The following is a 19,211-nucleotide window of genomic DNA, read 5'->3' on the forward strand; positions in this document are numbered from 1 at the left end:
ACTGCCTTGTGGCTACATCCAGTTCTGGAAAAGGCTTCAGGAGTCAACCAGAGCCAAAATCCGGAGCCGGAGTCCCTGAGGCAGTTCATGGCTGAACACAGTCACGTTCTGGCAACTCCTGCAACGCCGCTGGAACCAACCGTATTGGCTTCTGCCTTTCCATTGGACCATTTCAGCGACATGGAGAGGGAGGATTTGCTGCATGGGTAACAGTCTATCCTCCATATCTACTTTACCCAGGCTTCGCGCACTGGAGAGGACACTCTGTTCCAGAACACTATTCAGAGCGCAATACCACAGTCTTCTGAGACTGAAGGATGCCAACAAGGATATAAATGGAGGTGTTCTTACACATTTTAATTTTTTCGCAGATTTTGTTTTTTCCCAAGGAGAAAAAGTTGCAGAAAGCTATGTTATGTGTTGTTATTCCAAGTACAAATTTTTTTAAAAAAATTAAAAATAAATTAAAATTTTTTAAAAAATAAAATTATAAATTACAATTGCTTTAAAAATGAACATGGAGATTTCACTGAGATGATAAATAATAGCTATTGATAGACTCAATTTGTTTAATCCTCCTCCATTAATTTGTCCAATCCCATTTTTAAACCATAAGGATCACATCATGTGCAACATTAAGGCCCATATCCTAACCAACTTTCCAGCACTGGCATAGCTGTGCCAGTGGGGCATCCTGCAGTTGGGGGGGCACTCACAGAGTCCTCCTCAAAGCAAGGGAACGTTTGTTCCCTTACATTGGAGCTGCATTGCCCTGATGTTGGGGCTGGAAAGTGGGTTAGGATTGTGCCCTAAACTTGTTACTGTGTAGTTCTGTGCTTTGTAGTGCAGTCCAAGGCATGTCAACTCAGTAGTAAGCCCCACTGAGTTCAATGGGACTTATTCACATGTAAGTGCATGACTGCAGACTACCTTTACTTCTGTGTGACCTGGGTTTGGATCAGGAATACAGCATGGAGGAAGGGGGCATTTAACCTCCTACCTCCATTCCATTTTCACCTGCAGGAAATTACACCTACAAAGTAGTTATTTAACACTGAAAGTACCATTGTAGTGTACAGTAGCAGAATGTTTGTCATGCTTTACTACACTTTGCTTTGATCGTAATCAAATAGTACTGTCAGGGCTCAGAAAGATCCTTGCAACTCTTTTCAGGTGAGGTTGACAGAAACATGCATTCATGGGATTTAACATGAATTCATGGATTCATATTGGAGCCAAAGGACTAAAAAAAAAGCCTCAGAGGTCTCTCTCTCACACACACAGACATAGCGTACTGCTTAGGAAGTGGAAATGAAGACTTTTTTTCTTCCCTTCTTGAGATGTAGGCCCTGAAGCTGCTGACCCAGAGCACTGAAAACTGGAAGGAAACAGGATACAGATCTAACTGAATGGTACACATGTCTCTTTGTTACTCCAAAGCTACTCTGGAGGGATTTTCCAGGGGTAATATGTTTCCAATTATCCTGTTACGCTCTTTGGAGTGCATGCATTCTGACAAGGCATCCTTCCCACTTCCAACAATATGTCATCTCCCCGCTTTCCCCCTTCCTGAAAAGGTTATGACCTTCTTCTCTGCACACATACAGGCACACAGTAATCTACCTACATCTCAGGGGTTCATTTTGCCACCTGTTTACAAGCTCAGTTTTGTAAGCTCACACAGCTTCATCTGGCATGGCCGAGTTTGCTCTGGCACTGAGCTAAATATTATTAAGACTCTGTGTGTGTGTGTGATGGAGGGGGGGTTGGAAGAGTGGGACAGGGAGGAGGAGTTTGAAAAGCACGGCAGTTCCAAAGATCCAGAGAGAGGGGAAAACACTCACAACTTGCCGGGGAGAGAGAGAGAAAGCAGAGGGGATCGTATGGGCTGGGCAGGAAGCTCCGATTGCTGGGGGACTGACTGCTGTTCTGCACCCCAAGGGAAAGGGAGCCAAGGAGGCACCGCAAGAATGCAGTTGACCAAGGTGTGTTACCTAAACCCTTCTCGCTTCTTCTCTTTTACCCTCTCTCTTTCTGCACAGGCAAGCATGGAATTACTGGCTGCGTCATATGATGAAAAATTATTCAGCCAGAAGCGCTGGCTGTTTGTGGCACAGGATGACAAGGGGTGTGAGTGTCTGAGTTTCAGCGTGTGTGTCAAAAGCGGCTTCGGCTGGGAACTTGGGTAGAAGAATACATACCCTCCATCATCTCACGGATGAAAGTAGGAGCCCTCTTGTGTGTCTGTTAACGCTCCTCTTTGCACAGCAAGGATCATTTCTACCTGAAGCCCTGTCTGCTCTGCACTGTCTTCAGTGGCTCTGGAGTAGCCTGCTTTGCACTGACCTCTGAGGCAGGGTGTCTAAAAGTCTTCAATCCTATGCACATTTTCCTAAAACTAAGCCTCATTCACCACAGTAGGACTTACTTCTGAGTGAACATGTCTAGGATTGCGCTGTTAGCAAACCACTTCCACAAATGATGTTTCATACAACACTTGGCTCTCACAATGGATGTGGTTGTGGATTTTATATAATAGAAGCAAGTCTGACACATTTAGTAACATTTACTATCTAGATCGGCAGCTCTTGGCTGGGTGGGTGGAAGGGAAACAGTGTACTGGCATTTTGTGTCCGTCTTTGTATGTTTACATGTAAGTGAACTATAGTTGAAATGCATTCACTCCCACGAGGATATTTGACTTCTAGAGACCCAGGAAAGAGAACTGAAACTTGAAACACAACCCCCCCCCCCAGAGAGAGAGAGAGAGAGAGAGAGAGAGAGAGAGAGCGCACGCACAACATTTTAAGAAGACATCCCCAACATTTCCCCAAGGGAAAACAGGAACAAATAGGGAACAGTGTTTCATAAGGAACAGGCACTAGAAAATAAGGACTGTTCATGCTGAATAGTTGGAGTGCATGTTTCTCCCTAAAATAACACTACAGTGGTCCACTAGTTGCATTTGACAGAAGATCAGGTTCTGTTGCTTGGACTGTGAATTGCTGAATCACCAAACTACATGTTACATTAATAATCTGATTGGCCCAAGCATGCTGGATTTTTCTTTTATCAGTTATAGCTGGGTAGAGGGGAATTCAGAACAGAACTCTGTCCTAATGGGAGGGGAGTTTAACTTTTGCCCCACACTAGAGTCCTATTGCAATTGGGGCTTCTATGACTTAGGTGACACTAAGGAGGGCAAACACTCTACAGACAAGTAGCTTGGCCTCTCCTCATCCCTGTTGCTAGATCCCTGTGGTAACTTGAAGGAAAGGCACTTTTCACTTACTCAGAGTGTTTTTATTATCAGCAGCTGAGACATACATAAAAAAACATCAATAGAGATAAAGAACAGTTCCCATGATCTCAGTTCCACTTATGTGTAGGATGGGACTGTTAATGTGAAATATATGTTAGATTTCAGGGGGAGGGAAATACTGTTAGATTTCAGTTAGATTTAGGGGAGGGCACCAGGATGAGGTCTCTTGTTATCTGGTGTGCTCCCTGGGGCATTTGGTGGGCCGCTGTGAGATACAGGAAGCTGGACTAGATGGGCCTATGGCCTGATCCAGTGGGGCTGTTCTTATGTTCTTATGGTCTTATTTCAGAGCAGAACAAAACAGAAGTGTGGGACAGATGCCTGGAATCTGTAATGGGCTGGGTGAAGGCTCACAAATGGAGCCTTTATGAGTTCTTTATGAGTTAGGCTTTATGAGCCTTTATGAGTTAAATCCTGATGAGTTTGCAGTGCTGTTGGTAGAGGATATAATGGGACCATAAAGGTGGCATTCTACCTGTTCTGTGTGAGGTTGCTCTCCCTTAAGGGAGATTTGCAGCTTGGGAATGCTTTTGTCCACAGATTGGATGTCCAAGTGGCTTCTGTTCATCACAGTGCTTTTCACCAACTTCAGTTGGTATGCTAGTTGCAGCCCCTCCTAGGAAAAAAACCCACAGTTTACTCTCCTTCCACAGTTAGCTATGCCTAAGTAATAGATTAGTATAATGTGGCATACGTGAGTTTGCCTATGAAAAGTGTTCAGAAACTGCATCAGGTTCAGAACAGAAGGATTAAGGGTGCAATCCTAACCAACTTTTCAGCAGTGAGGTAAGGGCAATGCAGCCACTGGGTAAGGGAACAAATATCCCTTTACATTGAGGAGGCCTCCATGACTGCCACCCAACTGCAGGATGCAGCACATGCCCCATTGGCACAGCTGTGCTAATTCTGGAAAGTTGGTTAGGATTTGGGCCTAACTGGTACCGACTATGGTGACAGTATTGCAAGGTCTTCGTAGGTTTCTGGTTTGTTCTTGGGCACAATGAAAAGATCTGGCTTTGACCCGTACACTTCAGTGGGCAGGCATTAGTATATCTCAGCCATTTTCAACCACTGTGCCGTGGCACACTGGTGTGCCGTGAATGGTCCTCAGGTGTGCTGTGGAAGTTTGGGAGAGAGTCATTTTTAGTAGGGCCATTGGGTGATGTGAGCCCCCCATTGACAGCACAGTGTGCCTTGTCAATTGTCAAAAAATTGATGGTGTGCCTTGACCATTTTAGTGTCTTGCCAGTGTGCCGTGAAATGAAAATGGTTGAAAATCACTGGAATATCTGAAGGGCCACCTTCCCCTCTATGAACGTATTTCTACAGTAAGGTCAAGGTTCAGAGGCTAGGCAGGTCTCTGGAACTGGACCTTTTCAGTTGTATTACCCCAAGTGCAGATCACTCTCCCTAACCATACTCACTAAGCATTTACTTTGATTTCTTTCAGAAATGCCAAGTGAAAACTGTTTTATCAATTAAAGTCCTTGGTGAATACTGTGGATACCTATTGGCCTTTAACTGCTGAATGCTGCAATTAGAATGTGTATCTATATACTGCATTGTACAAGTAATTCAGTGTCATTCCTATCTTTATGCTGGTTCTAAATTTTGTAAACCACTCTGAACATCAGTTTGGAATGGCAAGACAAACATATTTTAAAGAAATACATTACTACAGTATTGCCAGGTAAATGAACAGTGTGTGGAAAAGTTTATTAATGCCAAATAATGGCAGACCGGAGCTCAGGCAAGGATCTTTGGTGTGAGACTAGAAGTCTTGTTACAAGTACTCACAAGTATTCCTCTGTTCATCTGTGAAATGCTGGAGTTTATATAACTGGTAATAGGCTTAGTGTCAGCCAGAGCACAGGAGTTTCCTAAGTGTGAGTTGCAAGGCTATTGACATTGCTGGAAGGAAGACACAGGGTTGCAGATCTCATGTCAGGGCCAGCCAAAGATCTGACACTCAAGGCAGCATACCAAATACTACCCTCCCCTTACTCAATGATGTGCCAGCCTCTGCTTCTCCCACTTTCCAAAGTTTTAGCTCAGCACTCTCCTCCCATTCACATTTTCTTTTCCTCTCGGTCCCTCTCTTGCTTTTATAATTCAGGGAATGGAAAGAGAAGGAGAAGCAGTGGAGACAAGCAGGTGGACAGAGATGGGTGCATCTCCCAACCAATATGCTGCCTGAAGCAACTGTTTTCAATTGGCCTCACGGATGGGCCGGCACTGCTTATGCTATTGTGACTGCAGTTATCCCAGGCTGGGACCTGAAGTGGTGCCCAGAGAAGGGGTAGGGAGGTGCCAGTGTGTTGATGCAGCACAAATGCGTGTGAAGGAACTGGAGCAGGAGCAACACAGAGACTATAAGAGCCATGTGCATTCCCAGTGAGGTTTGTCTTGGAGTCATCTGGGAAACTTACAGTAGATACAATTTCATACAATTTAAGAAACACCTGCAGCCAATGCATCCCAGTGATTGTCAACTTGACTTATGGTCTCAGAGAGCTTGGTTCAAATCCCCTCTCTGCCAAGTGTGACCTCAGACATGTCACACGTCTCCTTCTGTACAGTGGGGCTACTGCTGACCACAGAGATTGATTGAGCAATTGCTACAAAGCACTTTGTTAAATTTAAAATCAAATATAAACAATAAGTAGTAGCCAGTTGCACATTTAGCATGCAAAGTAGTGTCTTACGAGTTTAGTCTATTAATCCTTTGGGATAAATCTTTGAGAGGCTGTCCTTGGCATACCTACTTTTCATAAGAGAAATTAAGGTTGAGTGTGACTTGCCCAAAACTGTATAGTTAATCCACGACTAAACACTGATTTGAACATAGGCTTCCAAAAGTGTGTGTGTGGGGGGGGGGTTTAGGGGTCATTGTTCAATGATAGCATTAAGTTTAACCTCTGCTTAGAAGATTTTCTGACTGAGCTGTAAACTTGAAAGTGGCTGGCTCAATTTGTACCTCACAAATTTGAGCTCACAAAATGGTCTTAAGCAAGAAATTAGTCTTTTAGCCACAGCACACACTCCCTCTCTCATGTGTGCACACACACTGGTGCAGATAGCTGGAGAACCAGTAAAATGACTAGCAGCAGTCTTGATGACGAGTGGCCCACTTTTGCAAAGTTGTTGTAAAGATTGCTGAGGTGATGTCTGTGAAGTGTTTTGAGCACTTGGAATGGGCTATATGATTATTATCTTTAAAAGCTAGGTAAGCACTTCCAAGATGGGACCAGGGTATGGGCACTGCCTGCTGGCTTCCTAAGGGCCAAATCCTATCCAATTTTCTAGTGCAGGTGCAGCTGTGCCAATGGGGTGTGCACTGCATCCTGTGGTGGGGAGGCAGTCACAGAGACCTCCTCAAGGTATGGGAACATTTGTTCCCTTACCCTGGAGCTGTGTTGCTGCTGCACCAGTGCTGGAAAGTTGGATAGGATTGGGCCCTAAAGCATTCACCACATCTTACAATCCCCTGGTCCTGACTTACCAGCACAAACCCCAAATGTTCTGGTACTTATCCCTACTAAATCACCACTTCTGCTTTGCCTTTGAGAGAGATATTTGAGACTTTTCAAAACCTACAGTCTGTTTCCCTTCCTGAGATTGGTGTTTCACTCTCCCCTCCTCCTCTTTCTCTAGAAGCCCCTTTCCCATTTTTCTTTCTCTTGCTCTGTGCTTGTTGGCTCTGCCCAATTTGGAGGACGTTCTTTGCATTTTTTGAGGTTAAAACCTGATTTAAGGGGATTTTTTTTGGCCAGAGTGAGGGCAGTTAGTTGGGCATGTGTAAAGCTCTGCAGGGTTAGATCAGAAAAAAACAACAACCCACAGGCGCCTAATCTCTGTGAGTGAGCCACAGAAAGAGTCTCCGGGGTGTGCTGAGTGGAGAACTATGGAGGAAAGCATCAGTATAGATCCTGGAAATCAGCAAGAGTATAAAGCAGCAAGTAAAATGAAGACCCCAAATCCATTCTTCAAATCCAAATGAAGACCATGGTTATAGTCTCCAAAGGGAAAAGATGTCTAGGGGTGAGGTGACACTTTGGAGCAAAGAATGGTAGGTGGGGGAAAGGGTTAAGCACTCCCTATTTCCCACCCTCATCTTAACTCTACATTCTGCTCTCCTAAAGCAGTTTCTTGTTTTATCAAATGGTGTCAAGGCGCTCTTCCAAGCGCTTGCCTGTAACATGCAGTAAGCCTAAAGATAGGCAATTGGTAAACAGTGAGGCATCTGTCTCTCTTATACTTCAAGTTTTGGTTCAAGGACTCACAACCCTGTCAGTCTCTGGGGCTTCAAACAAGCCTACTGAAGGTCAAACACTCCTTCCTTGCTGCTCTTCCTACCATCAGGGGTGTGGGTCAGCAGGGGAAGGCATTCAAACAGGCAGTTCAAGCCAGGATACAACACCAGGCCTGGGAGATCCCCTTCCCATGGCTCATCTCACTGAACACCAAGAGAAGCAGCAGCAGTAATCTCATCATCATCATCACCACCACCACCCTCTCACTGGCCAGTAATTTTATCCCGAAAGCCCTTGCCTTATCACGGGGTCTTGGGATAAAGCACATAGGCTGATCTATCCAAGTCACATTCAGAGAAAAGACAATATACAGTCACCATGAAATTAATTTTTTTTTAATACAAACAACTTGGCAGCACCCAGGACCAGATTCATTCTTGGGTGGGCGTAAACCCAACAAGGCCCCATCTGTGGCATCAGCCCAACCTGTGGAACTTGCCAGCCAAGGAACTTGAGTACCTGACATATTCCTGTTCTCCTTGCCACTCTTCAGATACTTTCTGCCATGCAAACTGAGGCACAAAGAAAGGACTCCCTAACTCCCTTCTCCCTAGGGTGAACAGAAGAACAATGAAATCTTGGTCAGAGTTTTCTCATTACATACCTCAATGGCTCATTCACATACATGAATCAAGACACAGGCAGGTTGGAGTGAGGAGCTGAGACAATAAAGGGGGGTGTGTGTTGTGTGTGTGTGCGCGCGCAGGTGTTATTAAAAATGTACAGGAAAGGGAGAGCAGCAAGAGTGTTATATAGTGAGTCCTTGCAAATAAAGGAAGGCATAGCAATAATAGCTTGATATATTTATTTCATCTTCAAAACAGGACCTGGCAATGAATCTCACACAAGGCAAACACCCAAGGCTTTTATACCCTTTAGCTCTGCCCAGACTTCCCATGATTGGTGCAGTTGAAACATTAAATAAAGGGCCAAGGGTTTGGATCCCTCACCCCATTGGCCAGCAATAAGTCTGAGCCAATCAGTTATGCAGGATTTTGATCCTGCATAACTTACATACATAACAAAGAGCACACCTCAAAGTCTTAACACCATTGCCTGTGAGTTAACAATGTTTGTCTGCAGCAACAATTGCTGTTCTTGGGGAGAGATGATCTCCATGATTACAGACTCCTATCACAGAGATGATCTGTTCCTGAATACAGCTTTGGTCAATACAGAGCAAACACTGTCAATGGTGGGTGGGGCTTTAGGAGAAGGGGTGGGGCTTGCTAGCATGCTCTTGCTCCCCATGTATTCCTACGTGCATGTTTCTTATAGCATCTGTGCAGGGCTTCTGCAAGTCTACATCAGGGATGTCAAACATAAAGCCCACAGGCCAGACGTGGCCCCTATAAGCAATTTAGCTGGATCCTATTATAATTGGGTTCTCCCAGCTTGATAATTGGACCCTCTCATATCTTGAAATTGCACATTTTCTGTCATTTGTAGCTGATGAGTTTCTATGTAAGAACAAAGTGCTTATTTCTGGTCATCATCTGCTTAATTATGTCACTTTCGGCCCTCAGTAGGCACCATGAATGCTATTCAGCCCACTATATGAAACGAGTTTAACATCCCTAGTCTACATTGTTGTTCAGACTGGGAGAAGGGCTTTAAAGACCCTTTAAAGACCCTTTCAAAGACTTGTTTCTTGATATGAGCAGCTGAGGTGCATGATAAAGAGAAAGCATGGAGAAAGCCTCTCTTATTGTCCACATTGAGGAAGAGGGGTTAAAGATATCTTTGCCTGCGTTTCTTCTCATGTGGGTTTAAACTGGCTGGGCCAAGTATTGCTAAGTTCAAAATATGGCCCTGGTTAAAAGTTTTACTTAATGGCCTGGGCTATCAGCCAATTGATATGGCTCAGTGACTAACATACTGCATTAAGAAAAAAATTAGCACAGAACCAGTGTAGCGATGATTTTGGGGGGTCATTACATGTTATATACAAATGCTTGTCACTAGAAGCTGCTTCAGGAGGGGAATTTAGAGCCGAGATGTGGCAAGGGGCACAGTAGGAGCATTTAACCCCTTTCCCTTCATGTTCTGTCTGCTCCAGATGGTCTCCATCCCCAGAAGCTCTCCCCCCAATGGGGTTCCAGTCACTTGTTTACATTTGCAGATGTGACTAATACTGCAAAGCTATGCATGTCTACTCAGAACTAACTCCACTGAGTTCATTAGGACTTACTCCCAGGTAAGTGGGTAAAGGATTGCAACCTAAGTTCTCATGGGGTAAAGCTACTGAGGAACAATTCAGAGCAAAGAATTGGGGAGGGGTAGACAGGGTTATGCCCTTACCACTCCTCCAACACTTTTCAACTCTACATTCCCCTCTGCAGAAGCAGCTTCTCATTCCCAAAAAACAGATGTTGGGGCTCTCTTCTAGTCATTTTCCTATGGTTGGCAACCTTCAGTCTCAAAAGACTATGGTATAAGCCTACAGCACCTGGTATTTCCAAGCGGTCTCCCATCCAAGAACTAACCAGGCCTGACCCTGCTTAGCTTCCGAGATCAGACAAGATCAGGCATGTGCAGGGTAATAGTTGCTGGGTCATTTTCCTATTACTTCTAGTTAGCCCCTTTATAGTTCAATGAAAGTTCAAAATGCCAAAAGTGAAGTGCCAAACTGTACTTGATACTCAGCTACCAGAAAGGCTGTGCCTGCACCTCTTGCCCCTTGTTGAATTTCATTTCCTTTGGGTTTATTTCAGTTTGTCCCGCCTTGTGATTTGAGCACCTTCTTTGTTTTTTTGACACAATCTCTTCTGATTGTCACATAAGGAGGCAGCTAAAGTCCACACCACATCCTGTGACTGGTCTTCCTTTGTTTCTGATTAGCTTTCCACTTGGGCTCAAGCCAGCCCTGCCTGGCTCAAGCCCTGAGGCTACACTTTTTCTTTAGATCTGGAAAAGGAATACAAATAACAAAAATGATCATGACGTGGGAGCACTTTCCATATGAGGAAAGGTTAAAACACTGGTGATTTTTTTAGTTGAGAGGAAAGATGACAACACTCTGGTGGGTGAGGCATGATGGAGGATTATAAAATGATAAATGGTATAGAGAGAATGGAGAAAGGTGTTTTGTTTTTTTTGCCCTCTTTCATAAAACTAGAACTCAGAGGTCACCCCATAAAGTTTTGGAGGAGCTGTAGTCCAATAGTAGAAAACTTGCTTTGCATGCCGAGGTCCCAGATTTCATCCCTGATAAGGATAGGAAAGGCCCTGTATGGAACTCTGGAGAGGCACAGCTAGCCAGCATAGACTATACTGAGCTGGATTGGCCAATAGTCTGAACAGGGCTGAATAACGCCATGTGACGTGGGTTGCCTCAAGTGGCATGTGGCACCCATCAGCCACCTTTCCTTGCCTCCAGTTGCTTACAGAACAACCTCCACTTGTTCTGCTGCCCTTGTTACAAACAGAGCCGCAGAGCCAGTCAAAAGAAGGAAGTCGGACAAGGCAGTGCCCCACTTCCAGGAAAGGACTTTTTGGGAAGTGGGGCAGGGCTTTGCTCAACATCCTTTTTACAGCCAGTTCTGTCTCTCTGCTTGAAAGTAAGACAGCAGTGGATAGGTAGGAACAGCAGGTGGGCTTGGTTAACTGCTCCAGCAGTACTGCCAAACATTGTGGCAGTGTTACTGTAAGAGATGGCCTTCACCAACCTGCTACCACAGAAGCAGCGCTGCTGCCATTCCACTGCTGCCACCTCTACTTCTGGGTAGGTGGGGAGGGTGCAGCCAACTCAAAGGAGAAGAGGGCAGCAGTGGCCAAGAGTTCAAGTGTGCCATTAAAATTTTTTACAGATTTTGTGTATTTGCCTATGTGCTCATGCGTGCACATTCTACATGCCATGGGGGGGGGGAGAGATGCACAAGGATTGTGGAAGCAACAGTATTTAGGGGTTGTGGCAGCTCATCTGCCATGGTTTCTAGTGCAGATCAGCAGAGGCTACCCCAGCATCTGACACAGGATGAGAGGAGGAAGAATTCAACAGAGATTAATCATGTCCTCCTGCCCTTACAATAGAACTTAACCCCTTTCTGTCCAGCCCACAGGTGCACACATTTTGTCTCTGTTTCATATACGCAATGTTGGGCAGAAATGGCTTAATGCAGTGGTTCTCACACAATTAGCCCTGGGACCCACTTTTTGGAATGAGAATCTGTCGGGACCCTCCAGAAGTGATGTCATGACCAGAAGTTATATCATCAGGTGGGAAAATTTTTAGCGATCCTAGCTGCAATTCTACCCATGGTTACCCTGGAGTAAGTCCCATTTACTATAATTGTTAAAAGAATATACATAGTAGCTTGTTAAAAGTACAGGTCTGTCACGTTTTCCCAAATGCAGTCACATACCATGGTAGCATCAAGTCTAATCTATTAAAAATAAAATATTGAAATGAATGGGGACCCACCTGAAATTGGCTCACGACCCACCTAGTGGGTCCTAACTCACAGTTTGAGAAACACTTTTAATGGGTTTCTTTTCATTCTTGCCATGCCATGATCTTGAGTTTGCTTGAAATGAGTAATACAATTTTGAAGTTTCCCAAACTCTACTTTATAAACCAGCTGTATGTGTGGCATTTCCTCTGTTTAATCCTGTCTGACACCCTCACACCCAAGTTTGTGTATTCTGTCTGTCTGCCTTACCCACATGGGATTCTCAGTTTAAAGGCTAGTATGTTTCTTACTGAGCAAAGATCTGGTCTTCTCCACTCTGGTACATGATGTCATCCATTATATGCCCTAAACCTAGAGGCATAGAAGTGTGATCCTGTTACCAAGATCATATTTTATAGGTTTAAAAAGAGGCTGAAGTGGTAGTATTGTCTCTTTGTGCTGGATTCAACTCATGGTTACACAGGAGACAGGTGGCCTGCTTCATAGCCCAGAGAGCCAAAGGACCATGAGGTCAGTGTCACCCTGGACTCTTTGAAATTGCTTGAACAAAGAACTCCTGGAACATGCAAAGTGAGCCCTGCTTGGCACTACTACAAGTCAAGCGCTATGCAATGAAGAGAAGCATCCACCTAAATTAGTTTGCTCTTTTTATGTTATATTTTCCGCTTCTTGTCTATAATAGACTACTTTTTTCATTCAAGTTGAGCAGTTTGCTTGGTTTCATGACTCCTCGCAAAGGGCTGCATGCAAATGATTACTTGAATTAGTTCTGCAAATGCAGAACTGCATGCAAAGATTAGCAAGAGAACTGTTGCTAGGGGCAGACAGGGTGGTCTCCAGCCTTAAAGCAGTTTTCCTTCATGACTTGTGTTTGTTTTGAGGTATCTAAATGGACTTAACAACTTAGCAGTGGTGGCGCTTATGGAAAATTACTCCTCATTGGCAGGTTGGGAAGGAGAGATTTTATTCCTGTGCAAATTTACTGGTGGCTTTAAAGGCAGTAAAGGAGGGAGGCTAAAAAAAAGCCCACCACTTTACCTGTCATTCCAGAGGGTCTTGTATTTCTGAAAATGTATACTGGCTTGCCACAGTACTTTGTTTAGGATTGCTGTTTCTTCCCAGAAGTTTTGATGTGTTTTTTTCCCAATCATACCAGCGACCACTTATTTGCATGCATACGTATTCCATGTGCACATAACAAATGCAAATTAAAAATAATCCCTTGGTTGGTTAAGCTTGGAGCTGAGTTTAAATCGTATTTGCGCTCTGTTCATGTTCTCATGTCCTTGACAGGCATTTGCAACTTGGGAGAATGATATACATGTGCAGCCATCCAAGAGTAACTTTCTGCAGCCCACAAATAGAAAGGTTGTTTTTCTAGTTATGCTAGCTATCTAGTTGTCAAGGCACAGCCCTCTCTGTGGTTTCAGTACAGAACTAGATAAATTTTGCAAAAGATACTTTAGGAATATGTACAGTATTTAACTAGGGGGCCTGAGAGTCAAGCCATACATCACATTAAAAACATGCTTCATGCTCGCTTTTTTTTTCCTTTTCAATAGTAGCTGGATCGGAACCCTATAGCAGTGATTTTCAATCTTTTTCATCTCAAGGCACACTGACAAGGTACTAAAATTGTCAAGGCACACTATCAGTGTTTTGACAATTGACAAGGCACACTGTGCTGTTGGTGGAGAGCTCACATCCCCATGAGAATGAATGATGGGCAGATCCCAAAGGATCTCCTCTATGGAGAACTCGTGCAAGGAAAGCGTCCTACAGGTAGACCACAGCTGTGATACAAGGACATCTGCAAGAGGGATCTGAAGGCCTTAGAAATGGACCTCAACAATTGGGAAACCCTGGCCTCTGAGCGGCCCGCTTGGAGGCAGGCTGTGCAGCATGGCCTTTCCCAGTTTGAAGAGACGCTTTGCCAACAGTCTGAGGCAAAGAGGCAAAGAAGGAAGGCCCATAGCCAGGGAGACAGACCAGGGACAGACTGCACTTGCTCCCGTTGTGGAAGGGATTGTCACTCCCGAATTGGCCTTTTCAGCCACACTAGACGATGTTCCAAAACCACCTTTCAGAGCGCGATACCATAGTCTTTCGAGACTGAAGGTTGCCAATGCAATGCACATCCCCATTGGCCCTACTAACAAATGACCCTCCCCTAAACTCTCGCGGCACACCTGCAGACCATTTGCGGCACACCAGTGTGCCACGGCACAGTGGTTGAAAATGGCTGCCCTATAGATCAGCACCATGCAAAAGGGGAGGGAGGGAGGGAGGGTTGACCCACTACCTCCATCACAGTCCTAAACCAGATTCCCCCCATTTAGGATCCAATCTTATCCAGCTTCCCAGCAATGATGCAGCCACAGTGCGGCCCAAAGGTAAGAAAAACAAACATTCCCTTACCTTGAGGAAGCCTCCTTGACTGCCCCTCCCACCACAGGTTGCAGCACATGCTTCATTGGCACCATTGCATCAGCACTGGAAAGTTGAATAGGATTGGGCCCTTACTCCTCAGGATTGCTCTTCCCTTTGAATGGGACGCACCTGTTGGAAGTACTGGCAACTTGTTATTTATTTCCAGGGCTGTGCTTTAAAAAACAACTGTCCCAGTGTGACCCAGATGTTATGTGTATATATTATGCAAATATGCATGCTTTGTTATTTTGCACAGTGTACCTTTCTTAACATTTGAGTTTTACAGATCACTGAAGTTCCACCTCATCATTGCTGGAATCCTTCTCAGTTTTTTAGAATTCACTTATCATTGCCCAAACTATTTCAAGCATATCTGTGCAACAATGACTAGGAAATTGCTTTAAAAATAATGGAAACTTGCAAGAGCTTTAGGAAGGTGAATTCTACACCTAATGCCATGTTATTTGCATTTCTACTGAAATATGGCATACATGCAGGACCCATCTTATTTCTCTCCCTCAGAGGCTTCTTTGACTGTCATGACTACCATGAAAATATTAAATAAATTCTGTGTGAGCTTTTTTTCCCTATTCAGGATCCAAATGACTGTGGTAATTGAGGAATCTCCCCCCCCCCCCCAAAGACTGGTTAATGATGTATGGGATGTTTGAGGCTTCCTCTGTGGCTTGGCTCATTTGTGTGGTCCTAGTTTATTTTACTAAATGACTGGACGGCTTCTGTAGAAGAATTGGCTGGTCATTTCAAAGTAACATGAAAAATACAGCTTTTATTCCCTGGCCTCACTCTTTGGTTCTCATTGCCTCTAGTTCAGCTTTCCAGGTCACAGTGACAGTAGAAGCCACAGCTGGCAAAATTCCCCTTCTATACAGCTCAAGCAACTCTCTCAAAGTCTAGACCAGCCATTTTCAACCAGTGTGCCATGGCTGTGTCAACCAGTGTGCCATTTTCAACACTGGTGTGCCGTGAATGGTCTGCAGGTGTGCCGCAGGAGTTTGGGGGAGGGTCATTTATTAATAGGGCCATTGGGGTGTGTGCACCTCCCACCAACAGCATGGTGTGCCTTATCAAATGTCAAAAAACTGATGGTGTGCCATGACAATTTTAGCACCTTGTCAGTGTGCCATGAGACAAAAGGTTGAAAAACACTGGTCTAGACTCAACACTATGTCTCCTTGGCACATGGTATCAAGCCCTCCAAATCCCCCTTGCCAGGCTATGGCTTTCTTGCCAATACCTCCTAGTCCCCGCTGTTCCTAGGAGGCCATATGTGGTGCTTTGGGCTAAGCCTACTAGGCCCTTTTGGGGGGGGGGGGGGTCGGTCAACTTCATGTCTTCAACATCCACTTTTTCTTTAGAGTCCTTGTATTTCAGTGACTGCCCATTTTGCCCTGTTTCCTTTAGCCACCCTAATTTGTAGCCAGCCTCCCTAGCACTCCTGTCTCCCCCTCAGCCATAGCAAGTTGCTCCCTTCCTGACCTTATTAAGCACTACAATATAAATTTTTTTCAGATTCCCCTCTCTCATTAGTCCCTGCTTGCTTCCATTTTCTGTCAACCTAGCCCTTTCCCTCACACGTACTTCTCCTTCATCCAACTCTTCCTTCAGGTTCTTCTTTTCTCAGTCAGTTGCCTACCTTTCTTCAGACTACCCTTCTTCTGGTCTCCCTGCCCATTTGCTTCTCTGCCTCCTGGGATCTCTTTCCATTCTTTGGCTTGGCCTGAAAAGCCATTCCCAGGGCCTGTATAAGGTTTTCATGCCAGCCATGCTGGTTTCCCTTCCCTCACGCAAATTGCATTGAAAACTTTCTGTCAGCTTTGCTCAGATCATGAGCACTCCAAGCCATCACACTGCTCAGTCAGTTGGCATCTGAGGTTTCGGTGTCACAAGCAGCACAGTATAATACTGTACTGTATATTTTTCTAATCTTGTAGGTGATTTTGACAGAGGCACCTTTTTCAGTTTCTGCTGCTTTCTTCTGGATGAGCAAAATATGGATGAGGTTATATTTCTGATGAAATACCTGTGGTGCAACTATTCACTTAAAACACAAACCATGGCCTACTTACACTGGAGCAGACCTAGGGCCCAATCCTATTCAATTTGCTAGCACTGGTGTACCCTCAATGCAACCCCAAAGTAAAAGAACAAACGTTCCCATATCTTAAGGAGGCCTCTGTGTCTACCTCCCCTTCACAGGATGTAGTGCATGCCCCACTGGCATGGCTGCACTGGCACTGGAAAATTGGATAGGATTGGGCCCTTAATGGCTTTAATGAAAAAGCTGCTTCATTAAAAATAACAACAACAACAAAAGACAATGTCTCAGCAGATGCAGCCAGAATAAAGTACTCAAAATATTTCAGCATCAAATTGAGCAGTATAGGGGATTTTTAACACACAGAATTTAAGGGCTGCTAAGAGTGGAACATTGAAAAGACTTTGGGCACCGTAAAGTAACAAACACATGCCACTGTAGCACAAGCTTTTGAAGACTAGAGTTCTGGTCATCAATACACCAAGTGTGATCAGTCAGTAGGAGGGATAACCTACTGCGTGATGCATTTGATGAAATGGGTTCTAGTCAACAGCTTGTGTTGCAATACATTTAAGGTTTAAGGGCCTACCACGGCTCTTTGTTGTTTTTACTGCAGCTGACTGACAGTGCAAGCCTGTGTGTGTCTACTGAGAAGTAAGTCCCACCGGGACTTACTCCCAGGCGTGTATGATTGCAGTCTAAGGGAATCCTATCCAATTTTCCTGTGCTGGTGCAGCTGTGCCCATGGGGCATGCACTGCATCGTGTGGGGGGGGAGCAGTCACAGAGGCTTCTTCAGGGTATGGGAATGTTTGTTCCCAACCCTCAAGGCTGCATTGCAGCTGCACCGGTGCTGGAAAGTTGGATTAGGCCCTAAGACAGCTTGCCCACTGAAAGCAAGAGTGGAATGTGTGTCACAGTGTTTAATGCTGAAAATGGCATTGCTGTGGTGAGTTTCCCCTTCTCCATTGTAACATGCAGAATCACTTACCTTGTGCCGTGAGGTCATCTGGCAGCTAGTTTCCCTGCCACTGCCAAGGGCAACAAGGGATGCAGATGTGAGAATGTCAGGACGAGGGGTAAGTTTCATTTCACAGGAACCAAGACGTTGTTTTCAGAAGTAAACCACTTTGTCGTTTGGACATAAATTCAGCAGTGAAAGCTTCAGAAAAATGAAGCTGCATGACTAAAAGAGATTAGGCTCTTCTCACAGTTCCAAACTGTACAATTTTAAAGTACGACTCTTGATATATTTTAGGCCTTGGCTGCTGATTTTAGAAATGATTAGGAGCAACGTAGCCAAGCGCAGAGGCTGATGGAGAGGGAAGCAGTTGTGTGTGCCAGCTTCAGTTCCAAGGGAACCTCTCGGAGGCCGGCCTGGGCTGCTGCTGGACTCATTTTCCCCAATCTCATTTGGTTGCTAAAGTGGAAAAGGAAAAGTTGGAGGCGGAATTGCTGAGGCCTTGTTTATTCTTGGGACTCGGTCATGAGCAACTTTCAGAGCAACTCTGAAAATCTCCCAGTGGCTCTTACTACAACCTCCTGCCACGGACAATGAAAACTGCATGCATGGCTTGGATTGTAGCCCTTGACTGGAAGTGAGTGAACCGATCAGCGGCTTTGCCTGCTCCTGCTGTGAAGTGTCTCTGTCAGCCAAACTGGGAGTCATCCAGTGCTTAATTTCTAAATGAAAGGCACCAGGGTCCTCAAAGCTCTTGGCAGGTCATGGTGCCTTAGCTCTTACTCCAGATGAGGCTGTAGTGAGGAAGGGGTAACAAGCGCTTAGAAGGGTAAAAAATGCCCTTAGAAGATATTTAAAGAGGATCTTTGAAGCAGTAGTCATTCAGCATTTCAAAGATACTATCAGGGCTTAAATTCCAAAAGGGAAATCGAAGAATCATTTACTATGGTGTAATTTTCATAGAGCCAATGTGACATAGCAGATAGCATGCTGACTAGGCTAGACAATATGGTGGTGGTTGGCAACCTTCAGTCTCGAAAGACTATGGTATAAGCCTACAGCACCCGATATTCCCAGGCGGTCTCCCATCCAAGTACTAACCAGGCCTGACCCTGCTTAGCTTCCGAGATGCCACCAGCAACAGACATTGCTCATTTAGCGCCCCCCCCTTCTGCAACATCTCGCTGAACTTGTGTTATACCACCACAACATTCTGTGTTTCTGCACTTTCTGCCTCAACAGTGGCTGTTACAGGGAAGCTGTAGACATAAGAAGCTACAGGAGGAGCTAGATGAGCAGTTAGTGCTTTGAAAGCAGCCATGCATTTACGATAAGGGCTCCTTACAGTAGCTGTTTGGCCTTTGGACTGAGGAGAATTGGCTTCAGGTCCCTGCTTGGCTGTGAGGTGCATCCAGTGGCCTTGGGCCAGTTGCTATTTCTCAACCTACCTGGTTTGCAGGGTTGTTATGGAGACTGATGTTATGCATGTATTTAGCTATCAATTTATTTATAACATTTATCCTCAGTTCAGTCACGACAATGTCAGGTGCCACCAAACCTGAGCATGGCTTTCCACTGTAGTGAGCTGTAACGAGCAGTGAAACATTCCCAGGTGCTGAGTGACTCCATTCGCCCAGGCTCGTAACTGGTTCTCTGCAACAGGAATGCCTATAAAAGCATCTTGTTTAGGCTTGGACATTGCCTCAGCAGTAGTTTTA

At 44.9% G+C, this 19,211-nt stretch overlaps 1 protein-coding gene across 1 annotated transcript in view; it reads left to right on the forward strand.

Moving 5' to 3' along the window:
* The first annotated feature begins 1,883 nt into the window (after positions 1-1,883).
* TNS2 (tensin 2) overlaps positions 1,884-19,211 on the forward strand; it is a 119,582-nt gene continuing 102,254 nt past the window's right edge. Inside the window, exon 1 of the mRNA XM_066613867.1 lies at positions 1,884-1,985. Coding sequence (XP_066469964.1) covers positions 1,884-1,985 — 102 coding nt within the window. The remainder of the gene's footprint in view (positions 1,986-19,211) is intronic.

This window comes from Tiliqua scincoides, chromosome 2, assembly GCF_035046505.1.
Source record: "Tiliqua scincoides isolate rTilSci1 chromosome 2, rTilSci1.hap2, whole genome shotgun sequence".
Classification (NCBI taxonomy): Eukaryota; Metazoa; Chordata; class Lepidosauria; order Squamata; family Scincidae; genus Tiliqua; species Tiliqua scincoides.